We start from the raw sequence: 15,253 nt of genomic DNA, 5'->3' as shown, positions 1-15,253 counted from the left end.
AAGAAGTCCTAAACTTAGTTTGTAAAAGGACAGAGAGTAAACATTTTAGATTTTTGTGTACTAGAAGGTAAAATTGAGGTTATTATGTACATTATTATATAACAAGGAGAAAATACATCTCTGCCAATTATTATTGATGAAATTAAGAGTCTAATCATAAAAACAAAGTAAAATACTTTCTTTTTCTGTGGCTTCTTTTAAAAATATTTTCTAATATAGACCTACTAATAAAAATAAAGAAATTCTTTCTTAGGAGATAATATTTTAATTAGGGTTCAAAGTTAGTGTTCCCTAACATCAAGTTAATGGCCAGTATTCATCTGTACAAACCACTCCTAACTTTCAGGGAATCTAAAAAAACAGACAGAGGTCTGAATTTTCTCCTCAAGCTATAGTATGCCAATTCCTCCTACAGATAATTTATTAATAATTCCAATCTCTGCTTGTGTTCTGATCCTAATTATCAATGATGAGTAAATAATTTGAAATCGCAACTGATATATAAACAACTGTTAGAAGGGTACAATCTGGAGAGGAGGCTGAAATAATTATAAATTTAAATAAACACGTTCTTGGAAGCCGACAGAAGGCTTACTCTGATTTAGTCAAATAAATCTTTAAAGAATATCTCCCTTTGTGGCTGAAATCTGGGAAGCAGTGGGAAGAAATTATCAGGCCACACAAACTGACCACCTACCAAGAGAGCAAGCAGTGAATGGTTATGAAAACAGACGGTTACTCAACTCGATTCTGCTTTTGATCAAGTAAGACACGGACATGCCTATTTTCAATGATGGGGTCGTTAAGGCAGGGATTAACATTTGGCACATAAATATCAGAGGGTCTCTTCCTGTTGCCCGTTTGCTGACCTGGGTGGGTAGATGCAGTTTTATCTAGTTAAATTCCCACAAATGCACAGGTGAAAACAGGATCATAAGAATATTATGTGACATATTCTTCACATAAAGAGAGCATACATTAGTAGAAAGTTAATAATCGGTGAAAATTATCCAATGGAACAGAGAAGATTAGTGTGGGAACTAAGATAAAGCAAGGCAGCACCGTGTTTTGATAATTGAGTTGTAAAGAGAGCAATGTCCAAGTTTCTGACAAAGACCAAGAAGGGACTGAGGTATACAGAAAGGATCCAGGTAGGAAAGCTCTTACTATTTGTATGGCAGAAAGGGTTGATTCCACTGTAGCACATAGTTTGAAATTTGAGGAAAGCCTTTGGGTATTAACGGTGGCTGCCATACTGTGGCTACAGATGTTTAGGGCAAGAATTCAAAAATTTGAAGATAGTTGACTTGGGAAAGTCACACTTCCTGTGATTAACTTGTCCTTGGACAAACAGTGAGTTCTGAGGCAGAAATATTTTAAAATGTATAATTTAAACTAAAGAGTAATTTCTAGCCAAAGGGTATTTAGCAAATGAGCTTTAATGGTAGGTTTAAAAATACTTCTTCTCTGAGCTGATGCTAACACATATTTTCTCCATTTGTGTGTCAAGAGAACACAGAGTAAATGAATTTTCTTATATTTTAACTAGCAACAGGAAATAAAATACACAATTTAGGTAGGTATAAATGTCAAAAAGAAAAACTGAAGTATACTTCCAAGCAAAATTTATTAGATGTCTACTCAAGAAAAACACAATGACCTCTGCTTGTAAGAATTCAAAGTCAATTACCTGAAATCCAGGTATGAATATTTTTCCTTTTAAAATCAGATACAGAGTAGAAACAGTACTTTTTTTTTTTTAAATATGACAGGCAACAGATATTGAAGTCTTCTCTCATAAATGGCATCAAAGAGAATTATTCATTTATCAGCAAATCTGCATGCAGTTGACTTAATTTCAAACCCCAAACCTTTAAAGTATAAAGCTGATTGTGAACTTGATGGTAATCAAGGTGGTCTACTCAAAAATGCTTCTTTACTTTCTTCCTAAAGAAATTCCTCTGTAATCATTATTTATGTACATTTCAATTTGGCTGCTAAGATCTTTTAAACTCATAAAGTTTTGCATAAGTGCTACCTTACAGAATCACACTATCAAGGGGTGTGATCTGTGAGATAGGTAAAGGGTATTCTGCTGAAAGTGTTTTAGCAAAGTTTAAGTGCAGGATAAAGATCAGATTAGGAAATCTCCCTGCTTTCTCAATGACTAAATAGTCTGTACAAAAAAAGAACAAACATATGTACAAAATTCAAGAGTCTATGTATTGTGAAAAGATCAATCATTGTCCACGGAAGAAATGCCATAAAAAGTTTTGTTTATAAGGTGCTCAAGATCCAAAGATGAATAGTTCTTATGCAAAGTCATAAGAAATACAAAGCTAGTTCTCAGGGTATGTGTAATTCAGGCACTGTTAACCCTATTAAATCTTTCAGGTCCAATGTAATTTTGCAAATTTAGGGCAAAAATATTACCTGAATGATTTAACATTGTCTCTAAAAAGTGCCTAATTTATTCCTAGGAAGTATTTTACACATACCAGGAAAATCAGGCTCAACATATTCCTGTTCTCAAATATAGCCAGGATTCTGGGTTCCACTGAAGAAAAATAATTACTATAGTAAAAATAATTGTATTGATCATAATCCTTGCTAAAACCAGCCTTAATACTTGTGATGCTTCTGAAGTACTCTATCTCTATAAAATAATATGTGGGATTCTTTTACATTTCCATAAAATGTACAACATATCATATGGATTATATGTTCTCATACAATCTCAAATGCGCCTGTGTACACACAGTGAAATCTTACCTACTAATATTGCTTACAGATACTTTCAAGTGTCTATATTAGAATAGTTCTTTGTACCTCTAACACTGCTTTCATTTAAATTTTATCAGATAAATAAAACACTAAGAGCTCATTGTTCATGATGCTGATGATTACATTTTAATATAAAATAGCAATGCAACTTTACAACACAATGTTTTTTTTTTCTTTTAGCCTAGCTAATCCTCTTGTATTCTCATGATAATTACCAAAGGCTCTTATTCACTCACTGTTTGCACTTCTAAAAAGTACAAAAAAAAATTGCAGGAAAAGACTCCTATTTGAAAACTTACATTCAATCAACAAAATCACACCCATCCAAATTAACTTTCCTACTCTTGCTTTAGATTTTATAGTCACTGTGCATATAACAACATATAAGTGCAGGCAAACGATAGCTGAAGTACAGTTGTCATATAGTGTAAACCAGGACACTAGGCAAACTTGTGAAAGGAAAATAGAATGCCAATCTAAGAATGTGAAAATACAAACCACAGCATTTAGGAATAAGCAATCTTCTGGTTGCCCCAGGGGAGACCATCTTTCAGAAATTTCCAAGTACAACTATGAGACCAGAGAGCATCCTGGAGACACTTTCTTTTTGGCTTCAATATTTTACCTTTTCTAAGAAAAACGATTTTCTTTCTGATCCCACACATTGACATTTCAAAGTTTAGGGCAGAAAGCAGGAATATACACTTTCACATGGATGTAAGTCTGCCACCTCCCCCCAAGGCTCACAGTGGCAGTTACTCTGCTGGTGGTTTGGTGGTGGCAGGTGGGGATGGTGATGGCGTATTGGAAACTGTAAGGCATGACAACGAGAGGCCTTCAGGGATGTCTCAGGCAAGTTTTATGCAGATGTGTTGCTGAAATGCGGCATAAATAAGGAGGGAGAGTGATTCACAGCCTCTTGACATAGTTTCCGGGGAAAGTACCAAAGAATTTGGTTCTTCTTGAGGTTCCTGAAAATAGAAGCAATAAATGAAAAAGGTGTGACAACAAGGAAATATCAGTTCATATCTGTAGACTTGAGCGCTTTCAACCTACAAGGCTTCACTAAGAGATAAAACCCTGAAGGGTTTTGGAAAGGATGACAGAAAACTCACTTTAAGACAAAAAGAAGAAAAAACAAGCAATTTTAGTTGTGCTGCCTGATGTTTTCATTGCCTCATAAGCCTCAGTGATTGCTTCTGGCACACCAGGCTTGCTTGAAAGAAAAGCTCAGCCTCTTCAGCTAAGGGGAAAGACCACCCTGTGGGGGAGGTGGGTGGTGGAACCCATCACCATGCTGCTAAACAAGAGCAAGGAATGAGAAATAAATGTGACAGGATAACTGGAAAAGTGCAAGAGGCTTCCTCAACACAGGTGCCAAATTAAGGCATTATCTGGACTCCGACAATACCAGTAGAGCTTTATTATCTCATTCTCAAAGCACTGCCAGAGTCCTTAATAAAATATGGAAAATGTGAACAATTTACAGAGTCACTAAAGAAAGAAAAGATTAGCCACTACTTGTGTGTTTATGTGGGGGTGGGGGAACAGTTTCGGTCATTGGGCATCATTATAATTACCTTTGGTTTCAAATACCATGATTCCTTGGAGATTTTTTTGTGAAAGTTGATGCACCAAAAGCTCACTTAGGATTTCTAGCACAATTAGTGTCAATATGGTCTATCAAATTCCATTTCTCATTAAACTTTAGAATTTACCATCTTCATTTGGTTACCATTATTCCACACTCCTAAACCCCTGCCCCATGAAGGCCAGCCATTTTACTTTTTTTTCTGGATGGGAATTATTATAAATAGAATCAGAATCTTGGGGCTGTAAATGTGGACTTAGTCCTTTCATTTTCTCGGAGATAAAAACTGGCAGAAAATCACACATACTGGAAGCAGTAAAGACTAAAGAGTAAAAAGGCAATGGTTCGGACATATGTATATGCATATGGGGATTATAGAATGCATATGAATGTAGGAAAGATTCAAAGACATTATGAATTCAACAAAGGTTTGACTATCACAGTGAACAATGCAGGAGAGCAAATGCAAGCAAATTGCAGCCAGATGTGTCTGAAAAGAAATGTACACGTACCTACAAACCATCCATCGTCACATTTTTCCATCACATCAATGACATCACTTTCTCTGAGTTCCAGCTCATCTTCATTCCTAGGAGTATAGTTATACAGAGCCTGAAACCTTAAACAGGACAAGCGTGTTTTAATTTTTTTTTTTTTACATCTTTGTGAAATCGAACACAGTGCAATATTCATTTTATTTTTAACATTTCTATTCTTGTTAGCATTTTAAGTAGTGTAAATCTTTGGCAAGCATGTAAAGTCAATAGAAAAATTTAGGTCTTTTTATGGGAATGATACTACCCAAATAACATTTCGAAACTCACAATGAAGAACATTCATGGAAGATTATAATATTCATGAACTGGATGAAAATCTGTTAACATTTATAGGTCAGACCTACATTTTAATGTTCAAGTTATCTAAAGTTGATTATTTAAATACTACATAACAAGCAGAATACAAAAATAAATGATATTTGTATTATTCAGCTATAATAAAAACAAGAAGAAATCATAGTTTTTTTTTTTTTTTGGTATCAGGGATTGACCCCAGGGGCACTTAACTACTCAGCCACATCCCCAGCCCTTTTTTGTATTTTATTGAGAGACAGGGTCTCACTGAGTTGTCTAGAGCCTTAAGTTACTGAGATTGACTTTGAACTAGTGATCCTCCCGCCTCAGCCTCCTGAACCGCTGGGATTACAGGTGTGTGCCACTGAGCCTGGCTGGAATCATTGTTTTAATAGTCATAATCATTAATAACTGATGGTTGCAAATTGAATTTTTAAGTAATTCTAATTGAGATTCACAAAATGTTTCAGATGCACATCTTCTAAATCACTGTGTGGGAATTACTTTAAAAGGGAAGGTTTTTTTTGTTTTTTTTTTTTTGTTTTTTTTTCATCAGGAGATCTTCTTAAAGCAGATTAATTTATAATTTACAATCGGTGCATTCTGAGGATTTAGAATTTGCAAATCACCTATGAAGTTGAGTGGATGTAGTCTATGCTCAGTTATCACTGAGTCAATCTTAAATATTAGATTATGGACATAAATTTCTTTTTTAAAATGGCTCTGGGGTTGGGGATATAGCTCAGTTGGTAGAGTGCTTGCTTGCCTTGCATGCACAAGGCCTTGGGTTCAATCCCCAGCACAATCACCAAAAAAAAACAAAACAAAAAAAAAGCTATCATTTTTTTTCTCCGCCTGAATTCTTTGAAGAGATACATTATGGTGACATTGATTAGTAACAAATTCAGACACTGAATTTGTGGTAACAAAATAGAATATATTTTAATGACTATTAGAATGGACTGGCATTTTGAAAAGTAAAGACAAAAATTATAATAGCTGAGAAGGTCAGGAATAATTTGTTTTGCAGTAAACATAAAAAATTATTCTTAATATTACTAAATATTACCAGCACTATGAGGGGAATTTTTAAAAAAACTGGTGAATTTGATTCTGTTGCTCTTTGTAACCATTATATAATTCTACTACTTTTGTAAGAAAATAAAAACAACATTCTAGGGTATTTTGGAGTTCTTTAAACCACTTTGAAAAAGTTGGTAAGAATGAGTTCTGATCAGGAACATTAATGATTTATTTCTAATTGCTTTATTCGGTCAGAAAATCGTATTTTGGTAGAATAAACAATTCTATTGCTTGAACTCAAATATCGAGTCATAAGTAAGGAACACTGATCCACTGGTTTCTCTCTCTGTTCATGAGCTTTTTCAGCTGGATGGATATGGATAAAGTTGGCTTCAGGGAACTCTAGGAAAGAGCCATTAAGATACAGTGTCTAACAACCTCTCTTAAAAAACCCTGTCCTATACCAAAGCCTGAAATTCCAATAACAAGAGATTTCTTTCCTTATTGATACCTTGTCCTTCTAGCAAACTTATTGCACCCACTTATGTTCTTTTGAGAATAGTCTTCTGGGTCTTCTGTTGTGGGAGGATTCTGATGGTGGGCCAAGTAAAGAAAGGTAGGCAGGTTCCCAGAGCAGGGGTGATAAAAACTGCCAGGTGTTAACGGAGACAAATCATTGGGATGTTTGTGTGAGGCTAGCCTTGAAAGGAGTAGTCAAATTATTTTGTTGTATGTATTGACTTGGTTTTGAGGCTGGCAAGGTGAAGGAATGCTACCTTTTGTATATTCATGGGGGATATTGCTTTCAACATGGCGTCTTTTCCAGTTTCACATCGGAGGGAGACAGTCATTTCCAGGCTGCTATTTTAATAGGTATATACTGCATCCCTCACTTTGGTAAAACTGATTCTGTGATTGAGCTTCTCAGGCCTCTTTAGCCTTTACCCAGGCACATCTCCAACCACTTATGGAGACAGGCCTATTTAAGGCCACAAACCCCAGCTGCTTGAAGAATCTCAAGGTCCCCAAAGCTAACAGACCAAAATTGGCAAGAAGTCCTACTTCATTTTCTGTATGATAAAAGCCAGCATGCTTGTCAAAATTTACTTACCATTCTGGTTTAATTAAACCACACACAAAAAAGAAATTTTATGGAAACATAAACAAACCTTCAGGAAATCCTCCTACCTCTGCTGGCTTTCAAAAATCAGTATTGCACGACAGGAAATGCAGTAATTATGATTAAAAATGCTGTTTTGAAAGATGTGTTGGTGAAATGAATGATGGTGGTGGGGTCAGGATGCCTCAGAAATAAATTTGTCTTTATATAGGAAATGCTGAGCCAAACTAGAAACTCTCTGCACAATTTTCTATAACATATTGCACCAAAACTGAATTGTAGTGATATAACATTATATTCCCACTTTTGCTCCAAAACCTAATTTTTAAATGAAGGACATGAAGCAATACCCCAATGAATCTGCAATCAAAATAGAAATTTAATAAAGAATGTTTTATACATGTCCAAAGCAGGACTTGGAAAATGTGTCTTCTCCCACATGTGGGGTCTCTGGTTTCTTAATAGCCAAAGGACCACAGTTGTCTATGACATAAAACAGTGTAACAGAAGACACTTAGTCATTCATCAACTCCTTCAAAGCTGTTTAAAAGAACATGTTGGTAATGCTATAAACCTAGACATCCCTGGAGTCTATATTTTTAAAATTTATTTATTTATTTATTTTTGTGATGGGGTCTTATCATTGTTTGCATCAATAAGAGAAGGAACAGAAACTTCAGAATCACAAATTATATTTGAAGTTTCCCAGTTAAATTCAAATGATTATTTGTGGTGTGGAATTTCCTTCAACTAAAACACCTTTCTGTCTGTACTCTGTGACAGCCAGTCTCTTTGGGAGCTGGGCTCTAAAGAGGATGCTTTTAGTAAGTTTCAGGTCTAGGATCTACAAGGAGCAAGGGCTTGGTGGTGCTCAAGACTCAGGCCACACAGCAGGTCCTGCCCATGAGGAGGAGTCTTGTCAGCCTGTTCTGTGCAAGGTGAGCAGAGCTGGGGAAGAAGGCTCAACTCTGTAGGCCCAGAACTGCTCCTTCCAAGGGTCTTGCTCCTGACTCAGAATAGGCAGGAGCCAGTAAGAGTGGACGACCTCTCTCATGGGTGAAATGGGGAAGAAAAAGCTACACAAGAGAGATTCTTAAAGGCAATGTGTAATACCTTTAGGATGAATTAGCTTCTGTATCAAAGAGAGGGAATTTGAAAGGCATATTCCTGGTGCTGGGGAAGTAATACCTTCTAGCTGAATGACAGTGAGTGTTTTGTTTTAATACTGCCGTTTTCAAAAGACACTTCTAAGCATGTAACTTCGGAATGTTGGTATTAAGGTAGACTTTAAGTCTACTTTCAATCAAGCAGGTGGAAAAACAATATTAGGACATTTTGCATGTGTCTTTAAAACTGTAGTGACTAGTTACATAACCAGCAGGCAGAGGACGAGACAAATTTATAAATCTTGGGAATCACCACAACATTGGAAGGTTTTCTTAGTGCATAAATGAAAACCTTCTCTGTTTTCTTTTAAGCATTGCTTTTGATCTTTGTCATAAAAGATGGAGACCACTGCAATTACCCCTAAGTTAAAAGATCTCATGGAAGTTACTTTGATCTCTTTCACTTGCAAAGTTGTGCTATCCTCTGTTTTGGTACATCAATAATCTATATTGTGGGTCAAGGTTAGTCTTGAATTTAGAAGATAAGAAGAATACTTACGGTTCCCCCCCACCTTGAATGTTTTCATGAGTAAACACAGGACGCTGTGGCTGAAATGAAATGATTTTCAATGTAATCAATGTTTAAACTGGTAATAATTAAAAGATAATTTGGGTAATGGCATGGTACTTTTCTTGACATTTAATATTTCCTGTTGTAAAAAACCAAGAGGAAGAAAAACAACCACCAAATAAAGGGTTTCTGCAGGATTTATAATTAAAATATTTTGAAGAGTGCTTTAAATTAAATGAAAATAACCATGGTTCAAATGTTTTGAACACATCCACAATCTTGTCTGCTCAAGCTTTAAGAATTCAGGGTTTAGTCCCATTGATTTTTCAAAGGTCAGGAATATGGCAAGAACGTGGACACCAAATCACTAGAATAGGCAGTATGGACACCTTCACTCAACCTTATTCTCCAGCGTTTTCTCAAACAAGCAGAAAGTAAGCCACAGTTAGCTTAACAGCAGAATATCCACATTCACTCTGTAAACTTTTCCTTCACAGACAACATTTTCACATACAGTACAGGTGACATCCCATGCTACATTTGAAGTAACATTCTCTGCTCTCAATGTGGAGAAGACACATGCATTTTTAAAATGAGAAACAGAGAACTTTTAATAGAATGCAACAAACAATATCCAGGTAACATGTAACATTTTTACCTTGGAAGAGAAATACTGGTAGAAATTCCCAGTGCACTGAACTCTCAAAAGAGTTTCCTTGCTTTTTAAACTAAGCATCAAGACCAGTATCTGTAATAGATACTTATAATATTGGAAATGACAAGCCTTAGCATCCTATATAGCCACATAAATACTTCAATGAACGAAAGTTAATACATTTGTTGAATATGTCAAATTTGTGTAATTGACTACCTAATTGTTACCTTTTAGGGAGAGAAATGCATGCAACTCATTCATAATACGTTTCAAAAGTATTTTCTTCTAAAGGACAGTTACATGGTGACATAACAAAATCAGAGTTTGCATGGCAGTGACTCTTTATTGATTACGGAATTAACTGTTAGATCCATGTCCTTAGACATCAGGACCAGTTCTCAGGTTCCCATAATTATGAATAGATTATTGAGAGGCTGAAAAGTTTTTCCTGCAGATTGTCTATGGAAATACCACTGGCCCAGGCTTGGATGGGGAAATCTGGGATTCCCTGTACTCTATGATCAGTCCCCTTCCTAAATTCTTTATCCAACTGCTTCCCATCCATGCTATCTGGGATAGACTACTAAAGTGTCAATTTCTGAATCCATTCACTTGAAGCTATTACCAATAGTATTTCACTCAACAGTCCATGCACATAATAACTTAAAATTAAAGTTTGGGTAAGATTACATACACGTGGATGGCTTAAGGCCTTAAAAGAGTTTATTCACATCAACCAATATAAAATTGTTAACAGTGTGTCTATTATTAAAATGATAAAACATTATTTTAAGAATTATTAAGATCAAACAATTTCCAGCCATTTTTGATGATTTAAAATATTAAATCAATTTAAATGTATAAAGAGGCAACTGTAAGTCATCCATAAACCTATATGTTACATTTCTTCAAGTTCTTTTTTAATTCAACAAAACTTTATATATGTAAAATATCTTGCATGCTGAAGTAAAAGCTGTATATATTGTCACTAATAGTATGTAATAACTTCCAAGTCTTCTTTTCTGTTTTCTTTTTCTTTTTAAATGACTGCAGAATAATGTTCCCTCACATATGTTCTATATACTATATTAACCATTTATTTTTGAAGTTTATTGGCCTCATCTTTTTTTAATTTTTGCTATTATAAATAAAAATGTTATTAACATTATATTCAAAAGCTATTTTCTTCTTTTAAACTAATTCACAGGAGTAAAATTTCCAGTCAAATTACTATTTATTACTATGTATTAAGGCTACATGATTTTGAAAATGTCACATTAATCACTCAAAAGTATTGTGTATATAAAAGAGTCTTTAATGGAATCTAATTTGCTGTCTTTCAAATAACAACCATGATAGCTACTATTCTTTCAAAAAATTTTCATAGCACCATACGTAGTGTAAGACAAAGAAAAGTTATAGATAAAAATATTATTTGTTCTTAAGAGAAAACGTTTTGTAAAATATGTTTCATTATGCTCTAATGATGGCCTGCCTATTTCCACATAGTTAAATCATCCTAATATGTTTAAATTGAGTAAAAGTTATAATTTATAAAAGGCATTCAGTGTTTGGTGAAAGTGGTTGATTTAATATCATTAAAATGGGAATAACACTTTAAAAATGAAGTTATATATTAAAATAAAAACTCTACTTTCAAAGTCGGTATATCTCCATCACTATAATTCTACCAGTTCAATTTCTTTAATTCAACCTGCTTCTTAAATCATTTACGTGAACTATTCTTTTGACGATTGGATTGGAAGAACTGGGCTGTTGCTGTGTGTGGGTCCCTTAGTTCTGCAGGCCTCAGCATGTCAAGAGCTTGTATTTCTGGCTGCGTCTGTCAGTAATGTCCTTGCTCTTGACCCTGTTTCCCAATAGGTCTTTTCCTTTCCTTCACATCCTTCAAAACTTGTCTCTGCCTCCCGCCCTTTCCATACTGTTTATACACACAGGCTAGAATTTCTCACAGCCTTAATTAATAGAGAAATTGTGAATCTCTCATAAAACTTTGCAAAACTTCCTTTAATAAGACTCACTCCATGTTAATGGATAACTAGGACCCAATTTGGAGGAAAGGTAACTAATTAACGTTTTTTGAATTAATTAATTTGTGGGTGTGTATTGCTGGGGATCAAATTCAGGGCCTTGGGCATGCCAGCCAAGTGGGTCTGTCATTGAACTGCATCCCCAGCCTGTGAATTAATTTATTTCAAAGGTATTTGACCAATAAGTAGTGGCATAAAAAGTGTTAGTGGTTGTTTATGAGCAGTTATTTATGAGGGCACATTTGTGTCTGTTTGGGGCATTGACTACTTATTCTATGACCTTGGGGATTCATTTCAGCTTTCTTATCTCTAAAGTCAAGGAGTTAGATGAGATGAAGATTAATCTTTCTCCACTTGGGGAACTCATAAAGACAACCACATTTCCTCGGCTGTGTAAAGGGGCCTCTCATCAATCTTAGGCATTTAATTGTCAGAGAGCCCTAACAAGTAATATTTACTGGTTAATTCTCACTTGTCTTAGTCACATAAAAACAATAATGGTAATAATTCAGCTTTGTTTTCAGACAAATAAACCCAAACCCAAAGCTATTGGATAATTTCCTAATGTGACAAATAGATTAGAAAACAAAGTGGGATGATAAATTTTACTAACCCTCTTTATTGTATGAAATATTACTAAGATAGGATAGGTGGCTCAACTTGGTTAATCAACATCTTAATTTTGTCTCTAAGATAGGTGTTTATGCTTTGTAAAGATATTAAAGCAAATTATCTCAGGAGACCATCTTCTGCTCAGTGTGCATATACCCTAGAATTGGTGCCATATCTGCCCTTGATTGCCACCTAATGGTGAGTAGGGATAGCAACACACTAAAAGTTGTTTTTGCCTTTGGTCAGCTCTCACCAAATTCCTTCAGCCTGGATTAATTTTGAAAGGATATTTTAAAGACCACAGAATGATGTGGAATGAACAATCACCTGTTTTCCTAACCATGTTTTTCCCTTCCCACATTTTACATTCTTGAGCAGGAATCACTTGTCAGCCACCGATGTTTTTGGTCTGTGTTCATTTCTATTTTAACTCTCTGCCCAGGCATTTCTATTACTCATAACTGCTTAACAGGGCTGAGATAAATATAGAAGAATATATATTTGTGACATTCTGAGAGGCTTACACGAACTGTGAGCTCCAGAAGACGGTTTTCAAGTTAACACATTACAATCACTGCTCTGGAAAATTTGAGCAAGAATTGAATTGTATCAAGCCTATATGTCCTTGATGAATCTTAAAAGTAGAATAAAATTTATAAAATTCAGTGCAGCACCATGCTGTTTTTATGGTACCATAAGTATTTAATTTCCCCCTTAGCAATGTAACAATTTTTTTTTCTTTTAGTGTAGTTATTTATTTATTTTGGTTGACGAGTAGTTATTTATTTTTTAATGCTGTCAAAGATGAAAGACAGGTTTTTAACACATGCTAACTTTCAAAGCCAGGATCAACCACAAACCATTGCTCATAAAGAAACTGGTTTGACCTATCCTAGATACTCTGGCATCAGAAGAAGATATACTTTCCCTTCTCATTTGAGGTATAGTCTGTCTGAAAACCAATCTATTTATGCTTCTGCAAAGGTATTCCTGGAGGATTCATATATATTTGTGACATTCTGAGAGGCTTACATGAACTGTGAGCTCATATATCTTTTATGACATCATTGTGAAAATAGTATGAATTGTTACTTTAAATATTGACATTGAAAAATCTTTGAAAGCATGATAAATTGTTCTAAAGTTAAGTCAAGTTTTTCCCAGAAAATGTTAATAGCGGTATTTATCAACACAAATGGCTGACAATCTCCTAATAACAGTACCAAGTTTATGTTTATAGGCTTATTTTTCTTCTTTCTTAAATTATGAAAGTAAACACAACTTTGCACAAGTGGAAGGAAAATAGAATATTTATGGTCCACACAAATGTGTAACCTAACTTGCAGTGACCCAAAGCATACCAGTTTATTGACCCATGGGGATTTATGGATGAGCTCTATCAATTTTGGAAAGATTACCTATGTGTGTGTGTGTGTGTGTGTGCGCGCGTTGGCTGTGGAAGGCCATTTAAGGGCGTTTAAGAATCTCTACAAACTGACATTCCTCTCTCTCTATGGCAACAGAAGATTGCTTCAGCAACAAAACAAGGTCTTACTATGCAAAGCAAAAAAAAAAAAAAAAAAAAAAAAAAAGCACAAAATGCCATAAACACAGAACAGTATCTATATTTTAAAAAATGGAAAAGGAAAACTTGAAATGAAGCCTTTGGGAACTTGAAATGCAGAGCCACAACTTTGTAATTGGCTAGTGAAACTCAACCAGGTCCTGTTGAAATAACAAGGGTAAAAGGAATCCTGACGTATGCACAGATGAGAATTCCCAAACTTCTTGGCTGCGTTCCCCAGAAGTGACAGTTCCATTTAGAATCCATTCATTCTAAAGTGCTGCAGATGGTATAGAACTAAGCAGCTAAAGGGACAGTAATTGGACCTTTAAGTTTGATCAAAGCTGTCAAAAAATTGGGAGTACATGGACTCCAGAGAGCAATATTGGAGATAAAAGGAGCATTGAGTGAATGTAGCACTTGTCACCGGAGCAACAAAACATTTGGGAAGGCAGCTATGTTCACCCCTACACCACCAACACAAACAACACATTCTGACACAAGGATCATGAATTAAAATAAATCTGAACAGATTGACATAGAAGCCGACATCACTGAAAGCATGTGAGTTCCATATATGATTGGCAGCAGTTTGGGGTTTTGCACCATACACAGTGACTAGAAAGCAGCAATTTAGTCCAGAAACATGAGACAGATGTAGAAAACGGCACACACTCCTGCCCTTATTTGTATTGTGGGAAACTGATCCTGTCTTTTTTGGATTTGGGAAACCTGACACACACACCAGGGAAGGCCATGACCCCAAGTCTTAGATCAGGATTTTCCTGTGGATCTGATGTCACTGGTCATCATCAGACCTCTCAAGGGTCTCTCTCTTCAGCCCTACTTCACTGTCAGATCATAGCAAGGATAACTGTGGAAGAGCCAGCCCACTGAAAGGGACAGTGGCCAGGATGACTGTCACAAGGTGGGTGTGATCTGACCCTACCCTGTGGGAACTGCTGCCAGGTGAGCTGCAGGATCTCTTAGACATCACTGGGCTACGAGGAGGTTTACCCAGGACAAAGATCTCGCTTTTTAAATCAGCCTGGAAAAGCCATAAGAAGTTAGTTAGTTCTCATCTTCATGATGCAGTCTCAGGAGGAGTTTTTCTATCTGGGTCTTCCCATGCACACCCAGCATGCCAAACTCCTGAATAGCAGCAGAGCAGGAAGGGTTAAGAGTCTGCAGACAGCTGTTCTGAGGGCTCCACACAGTGTCTACACTCAGGATCAGATGCTGCATTGATATGGGGCTCATAGGCACAGCAGAAAAAGAATTAGAGAGAGAAGCTGGCATGGGGAAGGAATTTGAAAGCAAAGTAC

General features: G+C 35.7%; 1 protein-coding gene across 25 annotated transcripts in view; it reads right to left on the bottom strand.

The window, feature by feature from the left end:
- Positions 1 to 1,608: 1,608 nt before the first annotated feature.
- Sorbs2 (sorbin and SH3 domain containing 2) overlaps positions 1,609 to 15,253 on the bottom strand; it is a 173,439-nt gene continuing 159,794 nt past the window's right edge. For 21 of the 25 annotated variants that reach the window (XM_077792510.1, XM_077792512.1, XM_026389446.2 and 18 more), the window contains 3 exons: positions 9,035 to 9,084; positions 4,888 to 4,994; positions 1,609 to 3,755 (listed from right to left, as the gene is read on the bottom strand). In XM_077792510.1, coding sequence (XP_077648636.1) covers positions 3,694 to 3,755; positions 4,888 to 4,994; positions 9,035 to 9,084 — 219 coding nt within the window. In that variant the 3' untranslated portion in view covers positions 1,609 to 3,693. Of the gene's footprint in view, positions 3,756 to 4,887; positions 4,995 to 9,034; positions 9,085 to 14,877; positions 14,977 to 15,253 lie in introns of all 25 variants that reach the window. The other 4 variants (XM_026389435.2, XM_077792511.1, XM_026389450.2 and 1 more) reach the window with 2 other exon arrangements.

Source organism: Urocitellus parryii, chromosome 14, assembly GCF_045843805.1.
Source record: "Urocitellus parryii isolate mUroPar1 chromosome 14, mUroPar1.hap1, whole genome shotgun sequence".
In the NCBI taxonomy this organism is placed as follows: domain Eukaryota; kingdom Metazoa; phylum Chordata; class Mammalia; order Rodentia; family Sciuridae; genus Urocitellus; species Urocitellus parryii.
The sequence above is the reverse complement of the archived record's forward strand: the minus strand, read 5'-3'. Positions and strand labels throughout refer to the sequence as shown.